The sequence below is a fragment of the Hippichthys cyanospilos genome, chromosome 14, assembly GCF_059441005.1.
Source record: "Hippichthys cyanospilos isolate Australia breed blue-spotted pipefish chromosome 14, RoL_Hcya_1.0, whole genome shotgun sequence".
Classification (NCBI taxonomy): domain Eukaryota; kingdom Metazoa; phylum Chordata; class Actinopteri; order Syngnathiformes; family Syngnathidae; genus Hippichthys; species Hippichthys cyanospilos.
This window is the reverse complement of record NC_142382.1, coordinates 7,901,345-7,924,382: the sequence shown is the minus strand read 5'-3', so window position 1 is coordinate 7,924,382 and position 23,038 is coordinate 7,901,345. Positions and strand designations below refer to the sequence as shown.

General features: G+C 40.3%; 4 protein-coding genes across 8 annotated transcripts in view; 2 read left to right on the top strand and 2 right to left on the bottom strand.

Annotated features, from left to right (window-relative positions):
* oip5 (opa interacting protein 5) lies at positions 1–2,205 on the bottom strand. The gene is made up of 5 exons (XM_088432850.1): positions 1,891–2,205; positions 1,751–1,817; positions 1,162–1,284; positions 1,014–1,095; positions 1–919 (listed from the first exon to the last, which is right to left on the bottom strand). Exons 1-5 carry the CDS (start codon positions 2,036–2,038, stop codon positions 833–835), a joined length of 507 nt encoding a protein of 168 aa, XP_088288976.1. The 5' UTR covers positions 2,039–2,205; the 3' UTR covers positions 1–832.
* Positions 2,206–2,345: 140 nt separating this feature from the next.
* Positions 2,346–7,974, top strand: plek2 (pleckstrin 2). 4 transcript variants are annotated; one of them, XM_088434055.1, is made up of 10 exons: positions 2,346–2,545; positions 3,423–3,563; positions 3,628–3,792; positions 4,827–5,026; positions 5,687–5,778; positions 6,156–6,343; positions 6,509–6,610; positions 6,692–6,775; positions 6,870–6,948; positions 7,424–7,973. In XM_088434055.1, the coding sequence occupies exons 2-10, from the start codon at positions 3,510–3,512 to the stop codon at positions 7,549–7,551; spliced, it is 1,092 nt and encodes a 363-aa protein (XP_088290181.1). In that variant the 5' UTR covers positions 2,346–2,545; positions 3,423–3,509; the 3' UTR covers positions 7,552–7,973. The 4 variants fall into 4 exon arrangements, with proteins under 4 accessions (XP_088290181.1, XP_088290180.1, XP_088290182.1 ...); XM_088434054.1 differs by having other exon boundaries at positions 3,316–3,563; positions 7,424–7,972; XM_088434056.1 differs by lacking the exon at positions 3,423–3,563.
* On the bottom strand, positions 7,945–11,130 carry LOC148412787 (galectin-related protein B). 2 transcript variants are annotated; one of them, XM_088434059.1, is made up of 5 exons: positions 11,036–11,130; positions 10,200–10,259; positions 9,972–10,057; positions 9,501–9,711; positions 7,945–8,665 (listed from the first exon to the last, which is right to left on the bottom strand). In XM_088434059.1, exons 2-5 carry the CDS (start codon positions 10,224–10,226, stop codon positions 8,522–8,524), a joined length of 468 nt encoding a protein of 155 aa, XP_088290185.1. In that variant the 5' UTR covers positions 10,227–10,259; positions 11,036–11,130; the 3' UTR covers positions 7,945–8,521. The 2 variants fall into 2 exon arrangements, with proteins under 2 accessions (XP_088290185.1, XP_088290186.1); XM_088434060.1 differs by having other exon boundaries at positions 10,200–10,311; positions 11,036–11,100.
* A 103-nt stretch (positions 11,131–11,233) lies between these two features.
* zfyve26 (zinc finger, FYVE domain containing 26) overlaps positions 11,234–23,038 on the top strand; it is a 24,256-nt gene continuing 12,451 nt past the window's right edge. Inside the window, exons 1-20 of the mRNA XM_088432555.1 lie at positions 11,234–11,258; positions 12,326–12,542; positions 12,624–12,699; positions 13,637–13,723; positions 13,800–13,928; positions 14,411–14,750; positions 14,836–14,960; positions 15,718–15,882; positions 15,962–16,050; positions 16,181–16,329; positions 16,404–16,601; positions 17,333–17,860; positions 18,055–18,179; positions 18,255–18,501; positions 19,552–19,815; positions 20,163–20,282; positions 20,350–20,523; positions 20,771–21,010; positions 21,069–21,174; positions 21,899–22,701. Of these exons, the coding sequence (XP_088288681.1) occupies positions 11,255–11,258; positions 12,326–12,542; positions 12,624–12,699; positions 13,637–13,723; positions 13,800–13,928; positions 14,411–14,750; positions 14,836–14,960; positions 15,718–15,882; positions 15,962–16,050; positions 16,181–16,329; positions 16,404–16,601; positions 17,333–17,860; positions 18,055–18,179; positions 18,255–18,501; positions 19,552–19,815; positions 20,163–20,282; positions 20,350–20,523; positions 20,771–21,010; positions 21,069–21,174; positions 21,899–22,701 (4,186 nt within the window). The 5' untranslated portion in view covers positions 11,234–11,254. The remainder of the gene's footprint in view (positions 11,259–12,325; positions 12,543–12,623; positions 12,700–13,636; positions 13,724–13,799; positions 13,929–14,410; positions 14,751–14,835; positions 14,961–15,717; positions 15,883–15,961; positions 16,051–16,180; positions 16,330–16,403; positions 16,602–17,332; positions 17,861–18,054; positions 18,180–18,254; positions 18,502–19,551; positions 19,816–20,162; positions 20,283–20,349; positions 20,524–20,770; positions 21,011–21,068; positions 21,175–21,898; positions 22,702–23,038) is intronic.

Here is a 23,038-nt window from a genome sequence, read left to right as displayed (position 1 = left end):
TTAACCCCTGGGTGTCCGGGGATTTTTCACTAGCCTGGCTTTATTATCACTTAACTTGGGCTGACTTTAAAAGGAACATAACAACATCAAATATTAATACGCCCCCTTTATGTACAAAATTGTAAAAATGTGATAATAAAAAAAAGTTACTCCACTGTTTATGTGATACAGGTCATTATTATTATGAAGTATTATTAAGTATTGTGACCTTTTGAAGACGTTTGCATTATGGGAGTCCAGGCTGAGCCAATCATCGAAGTCATTGAAAGGCTTGCAAATGTCAAGTTGGTCGCTAGCGTCACCCGTTGGTTTTGGGGTGTCAACACAAACATTTCTATTGCGCCCCGTTCACGAGTTGCCGTTGAAAGGATTAATGCAAAAATGGGGGAAATACATGATAAAACAATTAAGTTTTAAATATGTCCAAAATTGACAATATTTCCAGTTTTGAATGGCAGTGAATGAGCCCGACATAGGCCAAATTTGACAATTATAAGGTGTACCTCTCGACCTCCCATTTGCAAGCATTCTGCAATATTTTAGCCTCCTAGTGTTTTATTGTATGATTTTCCTTTGATATCACACATCAAAAAGCCTGAGTTGGGTCAAAATTTCCTTCAGAGGTTAAAAGAGCTAATATTTTCTTATTTATTTTTTTATTGTCAGTCCCAACTTTTACATCTACCCTAGCTGACAATTGTAGACCTAAGCTACAATTTAAGTCAAAGATTAGACTGTATCTTTAATGGCAGCTTTAATGGAAAAAAAGAAACATGCAACAATACACAAAATCATCCTAAAATAAAAAAAAAACAACACCGGTAAACAGGTATCAATGGTCCAACTTGCTGCTGGTGTTTCTAAGGTCCGCCAGGCGGCTTTTCATGACACTAAACTGCAATTCAAAGCGCTGCTTAAACTGCAACCCAACACACACACATACATACATAAATTGTATTACGGAACCATTAGCAAGCATGTTAGCATGAAAGACTCCTTTGCTGGCGTTTTACCTCAGTGATGCGATCCAGGAGAGGTTCCATCTCAAAGGACAAGGCCGACGCTTTCACCATGGAGCGGCTGTCCAGCTCATAACTGGAACAGGGAGTGACCTTATAGCGGCTTGTCTACACGTTAACGACTCAAGCTTTTGTTACTGACCATGAGATGTACTCCTTGTGGAGGAGAAAGAGGGAGCGAGCCGCTGCCAGACGCGGCGGTGCGGCGTGCACCACTTTGCCCACCGTGCAACCGCACTCACTGCATTTCAGGGAGCTGAAAATGCTAAAAATAAATAAGATGCTGAAATGTGGGTATAAAAAGTCCAAGCATGACTGAATGTTACTAGTTTTTATGATTTTATGATTTTTTATATATATAAACCAAGATCATTGTTCATAGTGCCAAAAACTTCTATGTCCTATTTGGAAGAGAAATACTGACCTGAAAAATGAGATCATGTAGTTGCACAAGTGTGCACACCTTAATAATCAGTGGAAAGATGAGATTTTTTTTTTTTTAAGTAACCTTTTCCACTTTAAAATCGTTTATCTTCATTTGGGTCCTTTTTGGATGCCTTGAAGCTTGAGTATGTAATCTTGAAGTTGCTCGCGAATTTTTAGCGTAGCCTCACTTTCTATTCTCAATTTCTATTATTTCTCAGATGCAAGGTGGTAGTTATGAATAACTGACACTATTTTTCTAGCAACTTGCAGCAGCATCATTATTAATATTTGGCTTATTTACTCACCAGTTAGCCAGTTCTTCTTTTTGTCCATACTCCATTTTACTACTCACTATCACGTCCCCGGTGACTTCTGCAGACAAATCATAAAACATCAAGATGCATTTCTAGAGCCACACGTAAAATTTTATAAAATTTGTTTTTACTGTAGCATACGATGGAGTTCAAACATGGGAGCTCCCCGCATACAGACAGGGAGTCTCCCAGTATCGTGTTGCACCGCTTGCAGTGAAAGGTCGCCCACCGTCCGGCATCGCCGTGGTCGCATTGGATGACTTTGTTTTTAAACTCCATGTTCGTGTGCTTTTAATGCCGAAAAATAAAACGCGCATGCAACACCCGTCGTGTTGCGGCAGAAGCATTAAGTAGAGACTATATGATTTTTTTGTTTGTTTGTTATCATGGAAAATGTTTCGAATGAGAGAAGGAAGCCACAACTTCTGTAAAGACCGCGACCCAAATAATGCCTGTTTAAAACTTTTTTTTTTCGTAAAACAGGAAGTCCGGGCATGAAGGTGCTCTCCAATTGGCTGAAAGATCCAGACAGTTGCATTTCTGATTGGACGAGCGTTTTCCCTCCTCCCAACTGCAAATCGGAAGTAACCAGCGTTTTGAATCTGAGGGTTTTTTCGAATTCTTGCACAGAATGAAGGTCGGACATTCTGAGAATGCGAATGGTAAATTAAATTCCAACAACGGAAAATTTACGAAAGATCCAGAGTGTAGCACAGCTCGCAGAGAGTGCATTTTTTAACGCCTCCGCCATAAACGTCAACACGCTAACCCAGCATCCACTTTAAGGTACGTGCCCAACGGCGGCCATCTTGGTAAGGGCAACCTTCCCAACAAAGGCAATGTGTGTAAACGTAAATGAAATCATCACTTTTCATTTAAATGTGAAATGTTTTGTGTTACGCCCGTTACGTGAATCAGTATGTAAAACTCTACATATGTACACAGATGTGATTTAACAAACATGGTCGACTGAGCGCTGTGGTAAAAATAATGTCACAAGTGTCTGGTGGCCTACATAAAAAAGTACTGGACTGTTTCCCAGTGGTCCCAAGTCTTCTTCGCAGAGGAAAGTAAACTTTGCATTTAATTTGGGAATCAAGGTCCCAGAATCTGGAGAAAACGGATCACCTCTATCTAACATTGTCTTTGTGCTGTCATTAATGCTAAAGAAGAAACTACAATGGTACCCTGAATTATAACTTTTTTAAAAATTTGTCTTTGCCTGGTTTAACATTTTCAGGGATTTTATTTAATACTATATTTTAGTATTTCATGAATAAATGCAACAGTGGATAATGAAATAGTTAATTATACAGACAAATACAAAGATATATATATATATATATATATATATATATATATATATATACACATTAGTATAAGTAGTATATTTATTTAGAAGAAATCACAGTAGCATTTTATACCATATACTGTATGAGCTTTATAGTTTTTTTCTATGCAGTGCAATTGCTTTTGATTTAAAAGTATAAAAGGTAAAAAAAAAAAAAAAAAAACTATAGCACTTTATTTGTCTGTGTGTGTGTGTGCGTCTGTAGGAATGCGTGTGTGTGTGTGTGGTGTGTGTGAACACACAAGACCACCAAGTGTTTGATAGCTAAAAGTTCAGACAGGACAAACCCACATAAATAGTGGGTGTGCGTAGAGTGGGTGTGTTCATGCCTGTGTGTGTATATAGTGAGTTGAGTATGCATGTTCAGAAGTGGAGCAGGCAGGAACAGGCACGGTGGTAATGGATACTCAGCAAAAAGTTAAAATACTCCGAGAGGGCTTCTTGGTGAAAAGGGTAAGTTTCAAACACACAATTGTCCATTATGTGGAATGTCCTTTTCATGTTTTTTTTCCTCCAGGGTCATCTTGTACACAATTGGAAGGCACGCTGGTTCGTGCTGACGCCAGACAAGCTGATCTACTACAAATACGAAGGTGGGAAAAGAGACTCGTGTCAGCGAGGAAAAATCATGCTGAAGGATTGCGTCATCACTTGCCCCTTCCTGGAGTACGACAATCGACCCGTGAGTCTTTCGTATTCTTGTCCTCACACTGCTATGTTATGTTTGCATTCAAGAAATCGTGATCAACATTTGAAAAGCACTGATCGTGGCTTTTAACAAACCAAAAATACAGTCTCAATAAGAAATCACAAAAATTTGTGACGCTGTCTGAAATACAGCTCGTTGGTCGCAAGTAATAATTTTCAGATTTGGTTGTTCAATTTTCTTTTTAATCAGTGTGACACGATATCTTATCATCACTTCCTTTCCGCTGAGCTATCTTATCATCGCGTCTTTTTCATTGACTGGATGCTGAGTCAGCGTCTCTGCTGAAGTCATTCAGATGACATCAGTCTGATGACATCATTGTTTACGTGTGTTTTTCATGAGGTCACTTTCATGAGCTCTCGCCACAGGAAATATTTCAAAATTGGAGTAATGTGAGTCAGATTCTTATTGACAGAAGGATGTTTCTTTAGTTCTGTAGTTTCTTTAGATTTTCTGTCGTCGCTTACACTCACTAGGGTCACTGGTGCCTATCCCAGCTGTCCTCAGGCAGTAGGCGTGTGACACCCTGAACCGGTTGCCAGCCAATTGCAGCGCAAACAGAGACAAACAACCATTCACACCTAAGGACAATTTAGAGTGTCCAATACACCTGCTATGCATGTGTTTGGATTGTGGTAGGAAGCCGGAGTGTCTGGGGAAAACCTAAGCGGGCTTGGGGAGAACATGCAAACTCCACACAGGAAGGCCGGAGTGAGCTGGAACTGAACGTGGACTCTGAACTGTGAGGCGGAATTGCTAACGTGCTTCCTGTTCACATTAAGATCTCTTTTGACTAGGAGACAGGTTAGAGCTGCTAACAGGTCATACGAGTACACCAAAAATATACTTGAAATGTGGACTCGTCAGACCACAGCATCGGTGTTGTTGCGGGCTGCAAATTAAAAATGAGCAGATATTTACCCCAAAAAACAACAACATTCACCAGTTAGAACATTAAATGTCTTTGTATACTGAAAGTCAAATTGTTATTACGCTGCCCTTTCTAGTTGGTGTTTCGGCTTCAGACCAAGACCTGTGTGGATCACTTCCTGGAAGCATGTTCCCGGGAGGAGCGAGACGAGTGGGCCAGCGACATCACAGCTGCAGCGGAGAAACTGGATTCAGGAGCAGACACAGACAAGGATGAGTCACCCGGGGTCAGCCCATCCACGCCAGGAGACTCACAGCCGCACCACATCAATCTGAGGTGAACATTTAGGTGCTTTACAGCCGCGGTTTTCAACCTTCTTTTCAATGACATACCCCCTGTGAAATATTTTTTTCAATCAGGTCTCCCCGACCAGCACACTACACAGCTTGCTTTATGTTCCAACTAATTTGCTCTTCATTTGAAAAGAAAAATGAACTGTTCCTGTCACCAACATCCAACATATGTATATGCAGTCTGACATGGGAATTCCATTTGTTTGAAGTTGCCTTAAAAACAGCATCAAAAAAACTTAATTTGGATTTGCTCATACAGTATCTGCAGAACCCTTTATAATATTAATAGCACTTTCAAAGTGACCCCCGCATCCTTTAATTTTTCTATATGTGGCCCATGGAGGAAAAGGTTTGGACACCCCTTGCTCTAAAAAAGATAGTGTCATTAAATATTTTTTATTAAATATAACACCCATTAAAAAATCGTATAAATGCAGCCTCTAAAGGTTCTTACATAAAACAAATGATTCTTACATTAAATTCGCAAGGAACATTATACTGCAGTGCCTTATATATACATTTTTAAGCTCCATTATTACATATAGTATGTCCATTTAAAGCGGACTGATTCTTACACATGAATGATTGAACATAGCACCATATTTGTTGTTTACAAATGTCATATTTTCTTGTTGTGTTTTAGCAAAGTGCTGGAGGCCATGTATGACGTTCACAGCGGAATTGCCATGAGCAACCACGTGGAGCAAGGACGCATGTACACCAACTGCTTCTCAGGTCATATACACAGCAACAAATTTCACATACTGTTCCTTAAAATTCATCTAGATTTATCATACACTTTTTTGGAAATATATACCACTTTGTTAGCAGTCATACTTCAAAAAAAGCATTTTTAAATGTAAAATATTCACAAATGCATTGCCTTCAAGGGACAAAATTGTCATAAATTCTCAAGAATATTCATTAAAAATTTGCAGCATGGTTGTATTTTGATATTTAGCATTATTATATAATTAGCGTGAAGTTTCAACTCCCTAGTGTTTTTTTTTCTTTTAATCCATTCTCCTTTGATATCACAAAGAAATCACAGAAAAAGTCTCATATTGGTACCATATATGGACTAGGGTTAAAGAAGTTTGATTCTCACACAGGCTCTGCAGTGGTGGACTGGCTGGTGTTCACACAGCTGGCGCTGACCCGAGCCGAGGCAGTGACGCTGGCGTCGGCCCTGCTCGAAGAAGGTTTCCTCCGCACCATCGGCTTGCGGAGCATGGAGGCGTTGCGCACCGCCGGCCTCAGCGAACTCTTTATGGATGACTCCACGGCACTTTACAGCTTTGTGAGTAGCGAGTTAATTGCTCACCTCAAACGCCAATGATGCATTATTGGATTATTCTGTTTGTGGCCACACAATGCATGTTTTTTTTACAGTTAATCTTTTCGAGTGCGTCCGCTGAAATTTTGTATCACTCAGATGGTTTCTAAATACTTTTCACACTGTCAGTCAGACAACTTGAAGAAACGAGGCTGCGTAAAAGCCGAGACCACGCTGTCCGCGGTGGAGCTCAGCGGTAAGGTGATCAAGAGAGGCTACCTTCTCAAACAAGTAAATAAAAAAGTTACCTTCATCGTGGTTGTTTTTGCGTGTGTTTATACCCCGTTTTGATTGAACGTTGTCAATGCACAGGGTCACATGAGGAAAAATTGGAAGATTCGACTGTTTGTGCTGCGCTCGGAACCTTCTTTCCTCCATTACTACGACCCCACCAAGGTACACATGGAATTGCTGTGTGTCACTTATTACAGACGCACATATTCAGAAACACACTGAATCAGTCTGTGAGACACTTTCTGTCTGCTTTTAGGATGACATCAGCCCTGTCGGAGGCTTCCCACTGCGAGGCTCGTTGGTGTCCTCATTGGACGATAACGGCGTTCCCTCTGGTAGGTCTCACAAACAGTCATGGCTTGTATTGGTGTCAAAAAAAAAGTATTTGTCCGTTTTCTCATTCAATCCCAAAGACGTATTTGTACGTCTTTACATTGTCCAGACATTAAATCCCAGGTACTTGTTTACAGTACCTATTTATTTTTCAAATGATAGGGAAAAGAAGGGCCTGAAAAAAGACCAGTTTTGAGGGCCATATTTCAGGGACACTTTCAGAGTCCATTTATGGAATCTTGACCAGGTGTCCAAATACTTTTGTCTACTCCAATTTTGAATGGCGCTCCTCAGGGATGCTTTTAAAGCCCCTTCATTTGTCTATAAACTATGAGCACAACTGAAGTTTGTTATTAAGGATCAAAGTACTAACAAGAGAGGGTCATAATATCAAAACCACTTTGTATGATACAGATTTTTTTTTTTTAATCTTGTATATGTGTACCTAATGTTTTGTCTTCTGGCTTCCCTTGCCAGGTGTGAAGGGCAACATCCAAGGCAATCTGTTTAAGATTATCACTCAGTCGGATACGCACTACTTCATCCAGGCTCCTAGCCACCAGGAGAAGATGGATTGGATCGATGCCATCCGGGAGCACACGTAACCGTCGGTCATTCATTCATTCATTCATTCATGTGTAGTTATGCATCTCATGTCAAAAAGCTGCTTTGTATTTGCATCCTCAAAGTGTGTATTTGTTTACAAAAATCATCTTTAGTGTATATTTTGTGTGCAAAAGCTGCTTTGCATTTGCATCATCAAAGTGTATTTGTTTACAAAAATTATCTTCTGTGTATTTTTTTTTTTCAAGATTGAATTCATTCTTTAACTTAGACTTTGTGTTTGTTGGTAAGCAAAGAGTAAACGCGGAACGAGTCGGGACAAGACACTTGCTGCTCCAACCCCGGCAAGCCTTTGTATGGCCTTTGGCATTGTGATGATTCACTCTATTATCTCGTGTGGTTGCAATATCAAACCATTAAAAAAAAATACTGCCTTCTGGCAGAGCAAACAACTGAGGTGATTTTATTCCATGGAAGTAAAGTCACATAAGGAAAGAAATGTGTTTACTAATGAGGAAAAGCAAAGTAAATGGGCGAGACCTTTTTAAGGCAAGTCCAGTGGCGGCGACTCTTTTGTTTCGTTTTGTATTTTATACAGATGAAATGAGTCGGGTCCTTCCAACATGAGAAAAAAACACTGTTAAGGCCACATATAATTAAAAAATATTACAAATAGGAGCCTTAATAGCATGTTTTCTCAATAAGTGATTCAGCCTTATGATTTGAAAAAAACAAAACATTATCATTAAAGTAACAACTACAAATAAAAACACCACTGGACAGATTTTTATAATTTGTTTTTTGCAAGAGCTCAAAAATCCACAGAGGAGAAAATATTGCAATTTGGACCAATTTCACATTCTTTTTGTTTTTTCCATTGCTACATTCAGTCAGCACGTTAGTGAAGGCACTTTGTCTTCTACAAAGTGTGACACTGTTTGACAAAACGCATCTTTTATCTATTCTAAGCAGATACACTGTCTCCGAATATCTGTTGGTATCACGGAGACGTTAAGCCACCTTGGTGAGTTGCACGTCTCCAAAAACCCGTAACGCCGTCAAACTGGCGAGCTGCGGGAGGCGATGGGTGAAGCCGCACAGAGGCTGACCATCCACAAGGATGCGGAACTGCTGGTGCTCGCAAACAATCTCCATCTATGCGGACATACGGGGGACAAAAAATACTTTGATACTTTGTATAATATCCAAATATCCATAACACTAAAGACATGACAGTGATGGAGTTGAGATGTTTGCAATAACAGTGACAAAAACGACTGATGATATTGATCGTGTTAAAACTGAAAAAGGGGATAATGATAGATTGCAATAATACGAGCAATGATCGGGCTAATGCAAGTGTTGATGAAAGTGTAAGATTAGCAAGCAGCGATAACATTAGCGGTAATGATAGCAATCTCTGCTAGACAGAAATAATACCAACTATAGCGATAGTGAAAAAATAGTAGGACTGTAAGGCTAATGACGACGATAATAATCATAATCGATGATGAGTAGCAATAACGTGTAGCCTGTGGGAACAAGAACAAGAACTTTCTATAATACTTGAGAGGCTAACAAAATCAAGAAAGATAGCGATAATGTCAGCATTCATAAGTGCAACAATACAGATAATGTAGCGACAATATCGCCAGCATAGCAATATTAATAGAAAAGATAAGCAATTACGATAGAGATTATGCTAGCAAAGTTACATACTTAATAGAAATAACCTGTGTTAATAGAAATGACAACTGTAGCAAAGGATATTGCTAGCAACAATAGCTGTAACAAGTATTGAATGCAATGACAGCAATTTTAATTATTATCATGTTTCTAATACAGTACTACTGATAATAATTTCATAATTTTATAAAATAAATCAGCAAAGTAGAACATCTGCTAAATTATGCACATTTAAATGAATGGGGAGGAGCCAAATTTGCATTTTATTATCTGACACAGATAAAAAAAAAAAAAAAAAAAGTACCTTAAAAGGCTCTCCGGGTGCAAAAGGGAAGAATGAGAGTGAGTTTTCAGCGGGACCCCACTTTCCTGCCAGCCGCGCATTGCGTTGGACGGCTTTGTCCATGAAGCTGACCTTCAGCTGGAGACCCACATCACCTTCTGACTCTGTCTCCTGCTGGTCCTCCTCCTCCGATTCCTTCTGCTGAGGGGCGCTGGACACAACCACCTCAATGCTACACGCACACACACGCGTAACAATTGTGAAAAGTCTGCTCTTTATTTTTTGTTTTATATTATTATCCTATGGAATTTTTGCTATTGCCATTTTTCTACTTTAATAACAAATTCAAAACAAAAGGATTACTGATGACTGAGTATTTGCACAGACATAAAGAAAGTGCATGTACAATTAAGCAACAATGTGCACATCACTTCACTGTTACAGCACGCACAGTAGCCTATGTGGTTTTCTAATAAATGACCAAAAACTGACCTCTTGGGTTTCTTGTCAACAATCCCCATCACGACCAGCTTCATTGAAGGCCGCAGGCCGCCTTTTATCTCTCCGATGTACTCCCCCTGTGTGAGACAATAGCTTAGCGGGAGGACATAATGTGGCCTTGCACAATCGGATGCCATTCACCCCCCCCTCCAACCACCTCTCTGCGATGGATAATTTCTCCAGTGCAAGCTTGGAACAAAGAAAAGCGGGCCTACGTACATTTCTTTTCTTGTCCTTGTCTTCCATTCCAGTCAGGGCGTGACGCAGTACTGTGGCGATCTGGACAAGAGATGCCAAGTGAGGAGGATTGATCAAAGTCGGCAAACCCCGCCTGTTGCCATAGAAACAGCCTTCACCATTTCGCAGGTAACAGAAGCCGAGGGGAGTTCATATAAATCGTTTTTGAATAGAGTTGCGAGTGAAAATATGTTTGCATGTGCGTGTTTAAGTTCAACGTCGTTATATATGGTTTCATATTATCATCATCATCGTTGTTTTGACAGCTCAACTACGTTTGTAGCTGATTCAATGCTGCCTTCACGTAACCTGGTAATATACAACATTTTACACACGTCCCTGTTTTTGCGTTAAAATCAGGAAATCAGTTGAAATAAAACCATATTCCATTCTTTTAAGAGAAAAGGGACCAAAAGACACATATATTTTTTCTTTCTTTCACTAAATTATTGAATGAGTAGGTGTATTTTACTACCGAAGCCAACAACCTGGTAACCTAGGATACAATTGAAAACATTCGTTATTTTTGTACTTGATATCGTGCATGAAAATGACAGAAAATAAATCATTCTACTCGAAGAGATAAGACTAGGAATGGAATCAATATGTTAGAAATATTTACGAAATATAACAAGATTTTTGTCGCCCATTCTGATGGATTTAGCAGACCAAGTTGCCTTCAGATAACCCAGCGGTTAGTGGTCTTAGTGGTCTTATATGCACCATTTCATAATAATACAGAATTGCTAAGAATATCAAAACATATACGGATCGAAGCTTTCTCTTAACCCATTTTGAAAAATGCATCCATTCCGTACCTATTCCAAAGAAGTTGTTGTATATTCGATACTACACGAAGGCATCTCCTTCTTGCTCTCTTGTTTCTGACAAACCAGCAGGCTGCGGCTCGGTCATGTGATCTACTCACGTGACCACCCATCGACGTGCAAAGAAGTAACAGAACACATCAAGGCGACTAAATCCTACCTAAGAATGAAGACCCCTTCCAAATTTCATTGATAAAACTGCACAAAGACATGAGTAAGTAATGTAATTATGATTATCTACCATTGAATTGGACTGTTAGCCTAATGTTCTCCTTGGTACGGAAGTTTACGCTCTTTCACTGGGCTGGAACGCTGATGCTAATGCTAACGCTAACTTGACGTTTGGGCATCTGTTAGGGAGAAAACCGCCATAAATGCTTAATTTGCATTGAACATTGTATTCGGAGACTAACGAAGTTATCGTGGAAATTTTAGTTTAGTGTTGAGTTCCAAAAGAAGAAAAAAAAGGACAGTACAAGCAAATTGACAGTAGCATGAACAATCAAGGATAACACTTTACTATGCAGTCAAACCTAAATACTTTGTATACTTGATTGTAACTGTCTGCTTTTCATATCAGATAAAAAAGGTATTTTTTTCTCATCGAGAGATATTACTCTTTGTCAAAATATAACTTTTAAACTCGAGTTACATTGTTTCCTATTAGTAATGTAATTTTATAATTTTCTACACAAATAATTACTTTTTTTTTAAACTTAACAAAATGGACGAAGAAGTATGATTTTATTTTTATTTAAATTGAGAAACATCGTTGTGCTTTTCTGAAATTGTGACTTTTTAGAAAAAACAGATACTTTATAGCTCATCGAAGTATGATTGGTTTCCAAACCGAAATAAACGTGGTTCAGGTAAACTTATAGCATCAAACACGATTTTTTAAAATATTATATATAGATAATTATTGCCCTGCTTTGCTTGCTTTATTTTTGCGATATTTAAACTTTGATTTTACAAAGCAGTGATTTTTAGTGTAACGCGTACCACACGCAGTATGCCAGCTTCTTCTTGTGGTACATGACAGAATCTTTGACTTAAGGGTTCTAAATGTTGGATATTATGGTAGTATTTAGAGCAGTATTTTTTTTAACTGTTTAACGTTTGGGAACCCCTGTTGTGTATATATATGCAAAGCATCCGTCAAGCTGAATTGTTTTTAACCAAATGAGCCTTGTCGTGTTTATTTCAGGTCAAGGAGGCACCAATGTTTTACATGGCCTCAGGAAAAGCTGACCTCTTGTAACCCTCTGCCCTGCCAAATAGTTGACTCCATAATGGAGTCAGTGGCCACACACCCCTTCGGCCTCGACGCCGAAACCTCGCTGCGGGACCTCTTCGACTACTTCAAGCGGTGCCTGAGGTGCGGCGAGTGGGAGTTGGCCAGCGCCTGCGTGCCGCAGCTGGTGGCATATGGGGAGGACGTCTCGGGGAAAGTGCGGGAGATTATCAAGGCGACCGTGTGCCATCCATATCGTTTAAAGTGAGCCAAAGTGGTGTGATGTGTTGAGGTTTTCATGCTGCTGCTGGGATGTATTGAACAAGGTGGTTGGCGTGTTTGTAGATGGGAGTCTGTGGGCAGTCCGCACAAGCTGGCGTGGTTTTGGCTGCAGGTTTTGGAGCAACGTACTGAGGAGCAGGTAACGGATACATTTTTGACCTTTAGTTAACTAGTTAGTTTAACGATTTTTTTTTGTATGCTTTTTTGACTTCAACAATCAAATAATTTATGACTTTGAGGATGGTATTAATCATTTCAAACGTCCTTAACTTGCCTGGCTGCTGTACTTTTTTTTTTTTCCTGATTTTTTTTGCACCTGAAGAATTCACATATTTCTATCTTTGTTGGAAAAAAATACTTTTTTCAATCTAAAAAAAAATTAAATAAAAATCATTATCAATACAATATTTTTAAAAATATTGTGACCTTTTAGCTATAATGTCTTGATTTTTTAAATTTTTATTTCAATTTAAAAAAATGTTCTGATATTTTACCATATTTTTTCCCCTGAAGAATAAGGAATAGAAAGACTAAGGAATCAAGACTTTTAAAGAAATATTTAAAATCTTTAAACAAATACAAAAACAAGATTTTTTAATGACTTCAGTTAAAAAAAGAATTTCCTCCTGAAAATTTCTTATGGCCTCAGCGCATAACAAGTTAATCAATGACAGTTGTGAACTTTTTTTTCCTTTCTAAAAAGTTATATTCTTTTAAAAAAATCTCATTAATGATTACAATTGACTCCACGCACACATTTGCTCAAATGGCTAAAAACTTCTCAACAACTTTTCACTGAAAACGAACAAATTGATTTATCAGAACTATAAATAAATCTTTTTCTTTTCTCATATCAGAACAATGGGCATATTAAATGACTTATCACTCAGAAAAGTTCCTCTGAAAAATTGAACTCATTTTGACAAAAAAGGGATTTGCTTTTTGGATGATTATTACATAAAAACAAAACAAAAAAATAGCCCTCTGTCCCACAAAATGAATGTTCAGTGAATTAATGACTATTGACACATAATTGTGCATCCTAACTTTGACTCTGATTTATTGCTTTACGACAGGTCTCTCCCAGTGTCAAAAGTGAGTTAGAGTTCCTGCTGCTGCTGGAACATCTGTGGTCCGAGGGCATCGAGGAGCTTCATCTACAGGTTTGCACTTTTAATTCGCCTTAGCATATTTGCTTTGGATGTCAGTGCGTTTATCTTCTGGTTTATGTGTCAGCAGCAGGTGCATGAGGCGTTTGCAGGCACAAATGTTTCAACTTCGACACATTCCGCTGTGGAGCGTTGTCTGCATATGTTACTGGAGAAGAAGAAGCCCCGACTTGCACAGTTGCTCACGCATTTCTTGCAGGTGACAGAATTTGGATAAAACTGCCAAATCATCTAGAAGGAATGATTTGATTCAATTTAGTTTCATCTTAGAAATATGTGGCTGTGTTTAGGTATGTTTAGGACCCCCCTCCCCCCCAACATAATATTGTGATTGTTATGTTTTTTAAAAGATGACTTTTTACCGGAAAGATGCTGCATTTGAGGTTGTAAATGTGTATTTCTCGAAACACTTGTTCTTTTGGGCCTAGAAGCACAAAGATATATATCACAAATGTACAATATTTTGTCAAAACAAAATCCTTTCACACATTATTTGGATTTGAGATTTAGATTCATATTTTCTCAAAATATTTCAACAGGTTCCTAAATAAAATAAAATTGAACTTTTTAAATTTTTGTTTCATCTCTTGAAATCCGGCCTTTTATTCGACAAAAACTCAACTTTTAACGAAAACGGATATGACACTTTTCTACTGACATTTTTCAATTTGACCTCTTTAGCAACAGTCGGGCGTGGACAACGCAACTCTGCAGCACGTTTTCATTCGCCACATGCTGGCCAAACTGGCAAATCCTGAGACGAGTGTAGAGCATCGAGAGGAGTGGGTGGAGGAGATCTACTCGGTGTTGGCTGTGATGCCATGGAGTCCAAGTGGCAACAGTGGCCAGTTGGAGGCACTCTGTGAGGCGCTGTGGGCATCCAGAGGCGGGCCCCTGAAAGAAGAGCGGGTTTTGAGCTCCCTGCTTCGTCCTCGATGTGACGCTTTGGTCTCGGCGTACTGCTCGGCCACACTAAGACTTCAGCGGGATCGTCTGCTGAGGAACGCACCTGACACACAAGGTGCTGCCAAGCTGACTCATTACTCATGTATCAAAAGTTTTGTCAACTAAAAGCGCGTTTTTTTGTTTTTTGTTTTTGTCTTAAGGGCACTTGCCTGAGTCAGAGAAACTGGCCCTCAGTCTGTGTTGCCGCGACGATCGTCCTTCTGCATGGAAGATGATCTACTTTGAGTGCCTCAGCAGCGGGAAGCACTTCCTGGAACTAGTCTTGGTAGAATATTATAGAGTTTGATAGAGAAAATCCACAAGTATGATAATGTATTGCAAAATTACAGATTTTATTTTCTGTTATTTGCAGGAAATCTTTTTTTTTTTTTTTTTTTCACAATTAGTCCAGTGCTTCTCAATTATTTTGCAAAGCCCCCTTAGAGTAAGAAAACCTGTTGCATCCCCTGACTGGTCACTCCAACTATAAATACCATTATTATTTATTTTTAAAAAATGTAAATACATTCAGAACTTTATCCTTTTTAACAATAATAAAAGAAAAAAAAACAATATAAATCAACTTAAAACAACTACTTTTTTACAGTGTTTATACAGGTTAGCCTAAAATGAAAAAAAAAACAAAAAAAAACAAGTGCATCAAAGTGTTTGAAAACAATAACTTGATGCTAATTTGAGAAGGACTTACCTAGGCAAAAGCAATAAAGCAGTTAGTTTAGCATCATCTGGTGGGACTTTGTATTTGTTTTGTTTTTTCCTTCATTTGAAATGTCCTGCCTTAGTTGGTAGTCCTCGAATAATTAATATAACATTTATGGGACATGCAGTAAGCAGCAAAATCCAACTTTTTTGGTCCTTTCAAAGTGGGTGGTCATTTTATCTATCTGTTGACTGAAAATTAAATCACATTTGCTCAAAGTAACTTTGCTTTTAAAAGTGATCAATTTTATGAAAAATGCCTCAATATTTCTATTTAAGTTTTATTTTTATAAAACATTTTTTTTTAATCCGTGTTGATGTAGGTGACTGCGCTGGACCTGATCAAACACGAGGAGTTCTCTCAGTTACGGGACATGTTACACTCCGAGTTCCAGCCTCTGTGTCGCCTGCTGCTTTTGCTGGGTTGGACACAGTGTAACAGTCTGAGCTCAGCTCACTTGCTGCTCCATGTCCTCCATCACCAGCAGGTTTGAAACAAATGCAGTTTGATGAATGCAAACTTTAAGCTAAAGTAACAATATTGTGTTATGTTAATCTCTTTTTTAGAGATCAGCTAATGACTCAGTCCTACAGGACTTTGCCAATCTTTTATCTTCCCAGCTTGAACTACTGGAGTGGTGTAAAAACAACAACCCGTAAGTTCTTTTTTTGTTTCCTTAGTTTATTGTTTTTTTTTCTTGCTTTCTTCTTTCATTTTCCATATTTATTTTTACATGTCTCAGTGTTGTTCTTTGCCTCTATGTCCTTCCTCGTGGGTGTGCGCAGAGATGTTTCCACGGAGGCATTGCTGGGGCAGCTCCACAGTCTGGACAGTCACTCGGCCCTCTACATTTTGCATTCTTTGACGCCACTGGCTCATTTCGAAGAGCGTCGAATTCTAGATCTGCTCCAGCAAACGCCAAATCCAGCAGGAGGTCAGCGTACTGCTTATCTTAAATCACCTGAATTTAGTCTTTTTGTTAACTCGTTTTTCACTTTTGTCCCACAGTTGACGGTGAAGGCGTCTTAAATCCAGCGGCGCAGAGAAATGTCATTCTGTTCCGAGGCTTCTGCGCCGTGAAATACGCCATCTACGCTCTGTGTGTCAATGCACACAAGAGTGCGGGATGCAGCCAGTGTCATGCCAAGAGACAAAAAGCTGCTTGGGAGGGCACAGGCCCAAGCCTTGCCAGCACTTCATCAGGAGGTTTGCATTGTGAATTGTTGAATATGTTTTGGTTGTTCACTTTGTTATTTTGTGCACTGCTAAGTTTGTTAAATAGTTAACTTGTTAATCCTTTCCTTAAGTGATTCATTAGTTTTTTTGTTTTTTTTTTAATATACGTTAATGGTCCAGTTATTGGTTAGCTAGTTTAAGTCCAACCCTCCTCTTTGTTAAAATATTTGTACGCATATATTTATTGAGCAACATGGCAGTTTTGGATTGTTTTATAATTTAGACAATATACATTTTTGTTGTAAAATTCTAACAATGTTTAGGGAGCTCCCTGGGTCATCAGCATGTCTTCAAAAATTTAAATAAAAAAAACAGCTCCCCAAAGTTTTTGGGAGTACTGTAAATGATGCTCTCCAATTTTCCAAAATAACAGAAGTTTTAAAATGTTCACCTCTACGTTTGTTTTTATTTTAAACAAAAACATGCGTATGGACTACGGAGGGTCAGCAGAACTTTATTATGAATCTATCTGAGGTTTTCTTAAGTTAACATTTTTAAATTGATTTATAATCATTCATTACATTTTCATAAAAGGCCAATGCTGATAACGCGATGATTCGTTGAATGGCCGAATGTTGGTGCAGATAACCTGGCGAGCCAATAATCAGTCGATCCATATAAAAAACTTAAATGCTGCATTTGTGCTCACTTATTAACAAATGCATGTTAATGCCTTCAGTTTGTCTTTCTTCCCCTTTTAGATTGCCAATCAGTGTTCCAGCATTACTTGTCCGAATGCCAACTGTACTTGGAGGCCATGCCTGCCATGTTCCGCCTGGAGCTGCTGGAGAACATTTTTTCACTGCTCTTCCTCTCCAGCTCCGACTTTGCTCCACAAAGCCCCAAAGATGTGACTATGACAAACCCAGTGTCCGATTTGGCCGAGGTGATCAACACTCAGACCGAGGAGGACTGCGGCAGTGCCCATTCCTCTGAGCCGGACCTGGCCCACCTGGTCCAGGGCTGCAGGGGTTTTCTGGCTGACGTGGCGGCCATGGAGGGTTTCCTAAAGCTGCTGAAAGAGGGCTTGGAGGGCATGTGTGTAGTGGGCCAGCAGGAGGGGCAGGAAACTGGGCGAGCGCTCCCTGGAGAGGCGGAGGTGGCGGAGAGCGTAGGTTGCTCTGTAGCTGCTGGGAGCTTTGGCGCCCGACTGCAGAGGTTGTCCAAGCGCACGGCTGAGGCACAGTGGAGGCTGCAGATCATCACCAGCAATCAGGGCAGCAGAAGCGGTGAGAAAATTATGCAATTTTAGCTTCTTTTTTTTTCCTGTCTGCAACATTGCTTCCCGGCCGTTGTTTCCAAAAGTCCAATTTTATTTGACTAGCCCAGTTGATGGAACATTGTCCCCTCTTCCTGCACAATCTGAGTTCAATTGAAACTAAAGTTTTACTTTCATTTTATTGCATATTTCATTTGTTTTCAGAGATGGCAGATCGTACAGACACTGCGTCCGATTCCCAGAGCTGGCTGATCCCCGCCATGTTGTCTCCTCCGGAGTCTCTTCTCATCTCCTGCATCCGGTGCGGTAACTTCATGGAGGCTCATCAGGTTACTATGGCAACAAGCACTTTTGAGGACGGCTGAACCATTCCTGTGTGAAACAACTCAATACATGTCTCACAGGTGTCTCTGGTTTTCGACCTGGAGGCGTCAGCTTCCAGCGCCGAGCTGGCCTTCATGGAGCACTACAAGGAAGTTTTAGTGGAGCTGGGTCGAGTGGAAAAGAAGATGGAGAGTCAGTCCATGTCGTCGTCTTCCTCCTCCTCTGAGGGCTTGGGTTCGGGCTCCTCAGCTCCTGGGACGACGCGCACCCGGGTGGGCAGCAGCGGACGCTCCACTCTCCAGGCCATTGGGAGTGCTGCGGCCGCAGGTGAGTCAATGAGGTGTAAACGGAGGAATAGTTTGATTTAGTGTATCTTGACACTAGAAATAAAACCTGAACTACACACGTGTTCACATTTGGTATCAGCTTACGACCCTAGTGAGGATAAGAGCTACAGATGATGGATGAATGGGTGAGTGGTTAATTCTAGTTTAAGTTTGAGTACATATTAGTTATTTTGTTTGTTCTGTTGGAATTGTTCGCAGTTTTAATTAGTTTCAATCATTGTTTGTGGGTTTGAGTTAGTTTTGTTTTGGTTGATTTTATTAAGCTGTTTGAAGATTGATGTTTTCTTATTTTTAGATAGAGGTAACTTCATTCAGTTTTATTGTTGGTTAATTTTAGAGTTAGTTTGTTTTAGTTTTGTTGAGTAGTTTTCTTTGTTAGTTTCTGTTTATATTAGTTTTAGTTGGTTCGCTAATGTTTTCTGTTTTGGTGAGATTTCATAATTGTTGTTTTTGTTTTGGTTTATTTTGTATGTTTTTCTTATTTGTTGTTGATCATTTTAGTTCATTTGTTTGTTTTAGTTAAATTACTTAGTTATTTGTAGTTTTGATTACATTGTTACAGGGACCGATGCCAGCCACAAATACCAAAAATCCACGAAATCAACAAATGTTTTAAGATTGTTTGTAGCTTCCACAACATAGCAGCAAAGCACTACTTTTAAATTGATGAACCATCTAATGTCACCATTTTTCCTTACCGTCAGGATGTCACAAGATCACGCCAAAGCAATGCAATTTATTAGAGCTTTGGCTAGAGTTAAAAACAACGACTAGATGAGTTTTACAATGAGTTGTGGAGGATAGGTAAAAAAAAAGAGTCAAATGAGTCAAATTGACCACCAGGCATCATTTAAGCCTCGGTGGAAGTCTGTGTTTTCCATCTTATTGTGTTTAGTGAGTGCGTCTGCAAATCGTTGAAGCAGAATTACTGTCAATCTTCTTGTTCCCATTCAGATTGACACCTCCTGTTTGTCGGTACTTAGTGAAGTATTGACTGGTATTTACACATTTGGTATTGCTTCCCCTGCAGGCGTGGCATTCTACTCCATTTCCGACATCGCTGATCGCCTCCTCAGTACGCCTTCCCACCCTCTCCCAACATTGCAGGAAGGCTACTGGACCAGCCGGTGCTCGCCGGAGTCATCCGGGCTAGTGAGAACGCTACTCGAGGAGCTCAGCCCGCCAGCCGTGGCCGCCTTCGACCTAGCGTGCTGTCACTGCCAACTTTGGAAGACATCACGGCAGCTGCTGGACACGGCCGAGCGTCGTCTAACCAGCAGTCTGGAGGCTCGTGGTACGCAAGCTATTACAGTTTGGTTAGCCGCTACTACTCTAAAACCAAAATCGCACCATAGAAGCTAATTTCACTTGGCACCGTAAAGTTTGATAGGCCTGACTATAATGAGTAGACTTCCAAAAAAATTCTCAAGAAGCTATTACCCACAATTGCCATTTTTATTTAAGGTTATTTTAAGCCCATTTAGGCCTTTTCCAGGGGTCATTCAAAAGCTAAATTCTCATAGAGATTTTAACCAATCGCAGCATATTTTAACTTGACAAGACAGACGTGGGATGCGAAATTGATCGACATTTCTGATTTTGTCACCTATGTCACATCTGTCACATCACTTTTTCCAACAGGTGTGCGAGTGGCCACCAAAGATCGTCCTGAGAACATCTGTGGATTTCCTCTGGTTTTACAGCAGATCAGCAAAATACTGAACCATCCCACAACCAATAAGAGTTCAGTTAAAATGGCGGGTGAGTCGACAGTGTTTACTTCCTGCCCAAAATGGCTGCTGTTAGTGACCGTAGTTTGTGTTTTTAGAGGGTGCCACAGGGGAGGAGCAAGTGTTAGCCAGCCCATTTGGCTGCTGCATCCAGGAAGTTCTGCTGTGCTGCCACCCAACTCTGAGTGAAGAGTGCATCTCTGCCCGACTTGCTCTGATGCAACGCTTGGAGAGTACCCTGCATGTCCTCAGCTCTGCAACCAAAGTAACGGGTCAGTACGGTATACGTTACCTTGATAAAACTTTGTGCCTTTGTGAAAGTTTGGAAATTGAGATCTCCCTAAAAGAGTTTTGTAATTGCCTGTAGCTACCTCAAAATAGTGGCAAAGCATGGTTCAGTATATCTACAAACCACATTGCTTTTTAATTCCAACTTGATACCAATAAATCTAATGACTGGATCTTAATACCCTGATAGGTGGACACAGAATAGAAAAATAATGGTCTGTGTCTTTTCAGAGGGCACTGCAACATCTTCAAGTTCCCTCGTGGCGCTGCTTTTGGAGCAGGCCAGCCTGAAGGCATCCGAGCTCGACGCTCACCCGGCGCGCTCCGGCATGAAGCAGCTGCTTCGCTCCCTGGACCAGTTGTGCCCTTTTGAACCCAACGGAGACCTGGCCAGGCCTGATTTTGTGCGCACGTTTTTGCACTACGTGGACACGCTGGCAGGCGTCCTGGTGCGCAGCCTCGGATCAGAAGGTTTGTGCACGATCCAGGTCAAGACATTGTTTTTTTTCTTACTCCTTATATCTTTCAGATCAGACAAGTGAGGTAAAGCTGGGGAACCCATTGCCAGTTTTGCTTCAAGCTCCATCGCAACTTCTCTCCTACCTGCTGTTTGAGCGACAGGTGTCTCCTGATAGGTATGTTAACTTTCAGCAAGCTTGTTGACTTATTTATATTTCCTTTTGTTATTGATATTTTATATTTGTAATTTTACTATTTATATTTTTCTCATTATTGGACTATATTAATATTATATTGTTATATTCTTTGACAGTATATCATTTTTTTTCTTTTCTGTTTATTATACATAAAATGTATATTATTTTACCATCCCTACTAGGGCTACAAGTTTCAACTGATATTTTAATAATCGATTTAACAATAGATTAATCTGTCAATTATTTTGTTGATGAACCAGATAACAAACAAGTTTTAAAACCCATTTTTTACTCACAACATTATACTGGAGTATTCAATTAACATTGCAGTAAATGCATAAAACAAATTAATAAAATTCAGTTGCTACTTTGTCTATCAAATTGTGTATTTTGATTCAACTCAAGGGTAATAATTCTTCTTACATGGAGGACCGCTGAATCCAGACGTTTACTGTTAAGAAGCTGAAATTCCGTGAATTTGAACAATTTTAAAATCATCTAGGTCTTGAAACAGTGAATTGATGTTCAAAAGTGTTTGAATAATTTTAGAACTGATTAGTTGTTGATCAAACATTGTAACTTAACATTTACTAGTTTTAAATTAAATCATGCATAAACATACAGGCAAAAAAAATCTACTTAGTTTGTTATTGTTGTAATCAAATAAGTCAAATAATTTGCAAATCAAATGGTGCTCGTCTAGGCTGTTGTCGCTGCTGAAGGAAGCGAGGCTTGGCCTCAGCGTCCAGCAGGTGATCATCCAGCGATGCTGCAAGGCCATGCATATTGGGGCAACGGCCCCAGAGCAGGACCAGCTCCAGGACGACACCGTGTTCAGTGTGTCGGCTTTGACTTTGTTGTTCCAACGACATGCCGGGGCGCATGCATCCATGCTCGGCTTGGATGAGCTTCCGTCAGACACCAGCTCAGAGTCAGTGTCTTCGGAGGAGGCCTCCACCACCAGCTCTATCTCCCCCGCCAACCTCTCCACCTCGTCATCCACCTCCAGCCCATCCTTTCTGCTCACGCCATCCGCCCTGGCTTTCCTCAAATCTCGCTCAACCTTAGCAGCGACTCTGGTGTGTCTGAGTGCATCCAAAGGGGAGGGCGCCCGCTTTCAGCCCACGGGCTGGTCAGGATATTTCCGCAGTGGCCGCAAAGAGGTGCTGTTGGATGGCGAACAGATTTCCCGTGAGGCCGACACGCTCCTCCAGGCTTTTCCCGTTCTCCGGGCCTACCTGTGCGCCATGGCAAAACCCGTACTGGGCCCCTCCTTTTCTGATGACGAGGGGCTCGGCGCCTGGGTGTGCGGGAACTCCCTGATCGGGCTCCTGCTGGTCGGGCCTCAGGAAGAAGCCACCCGGGTGGTCGTCGCCGAGGCCTTCAACCAGGCTGTGGCTTCCAAGGATGTGGACCGAGCTCTACAACTGTTGGAGCTTTACAGGCCTGATGGCGGCCAGCAGGGAAAGCTGAGCGATCGCCTGCTTGCATGGGCTGCCTTAGAGGGTGAGGACACACACACACACCTCGTTCTTTGATATTGATCACAATATATATATATTTTTTTAATGCCAAGTAGTGTACCAAAAGCACCAGTGGTTACAATCCATCTATTTTCTTTAGTCGGTTATCCTCATAAGGGTTTGGTACTGTATACTACTAAAGGTAAAGCCCTACAGTGGTACCTTAACGCATGAATAACCCAATGCACTAGTTTTTCAAAATAAGAAACATGTACATTTCTAATTATTTAGAAATAAAGCACAAACACAGTGGTTCTCAAACCTTTATACCAAGTACCACCTACAAAACGTAGAACTGAAAGTTAAAGAGACACAGTAAT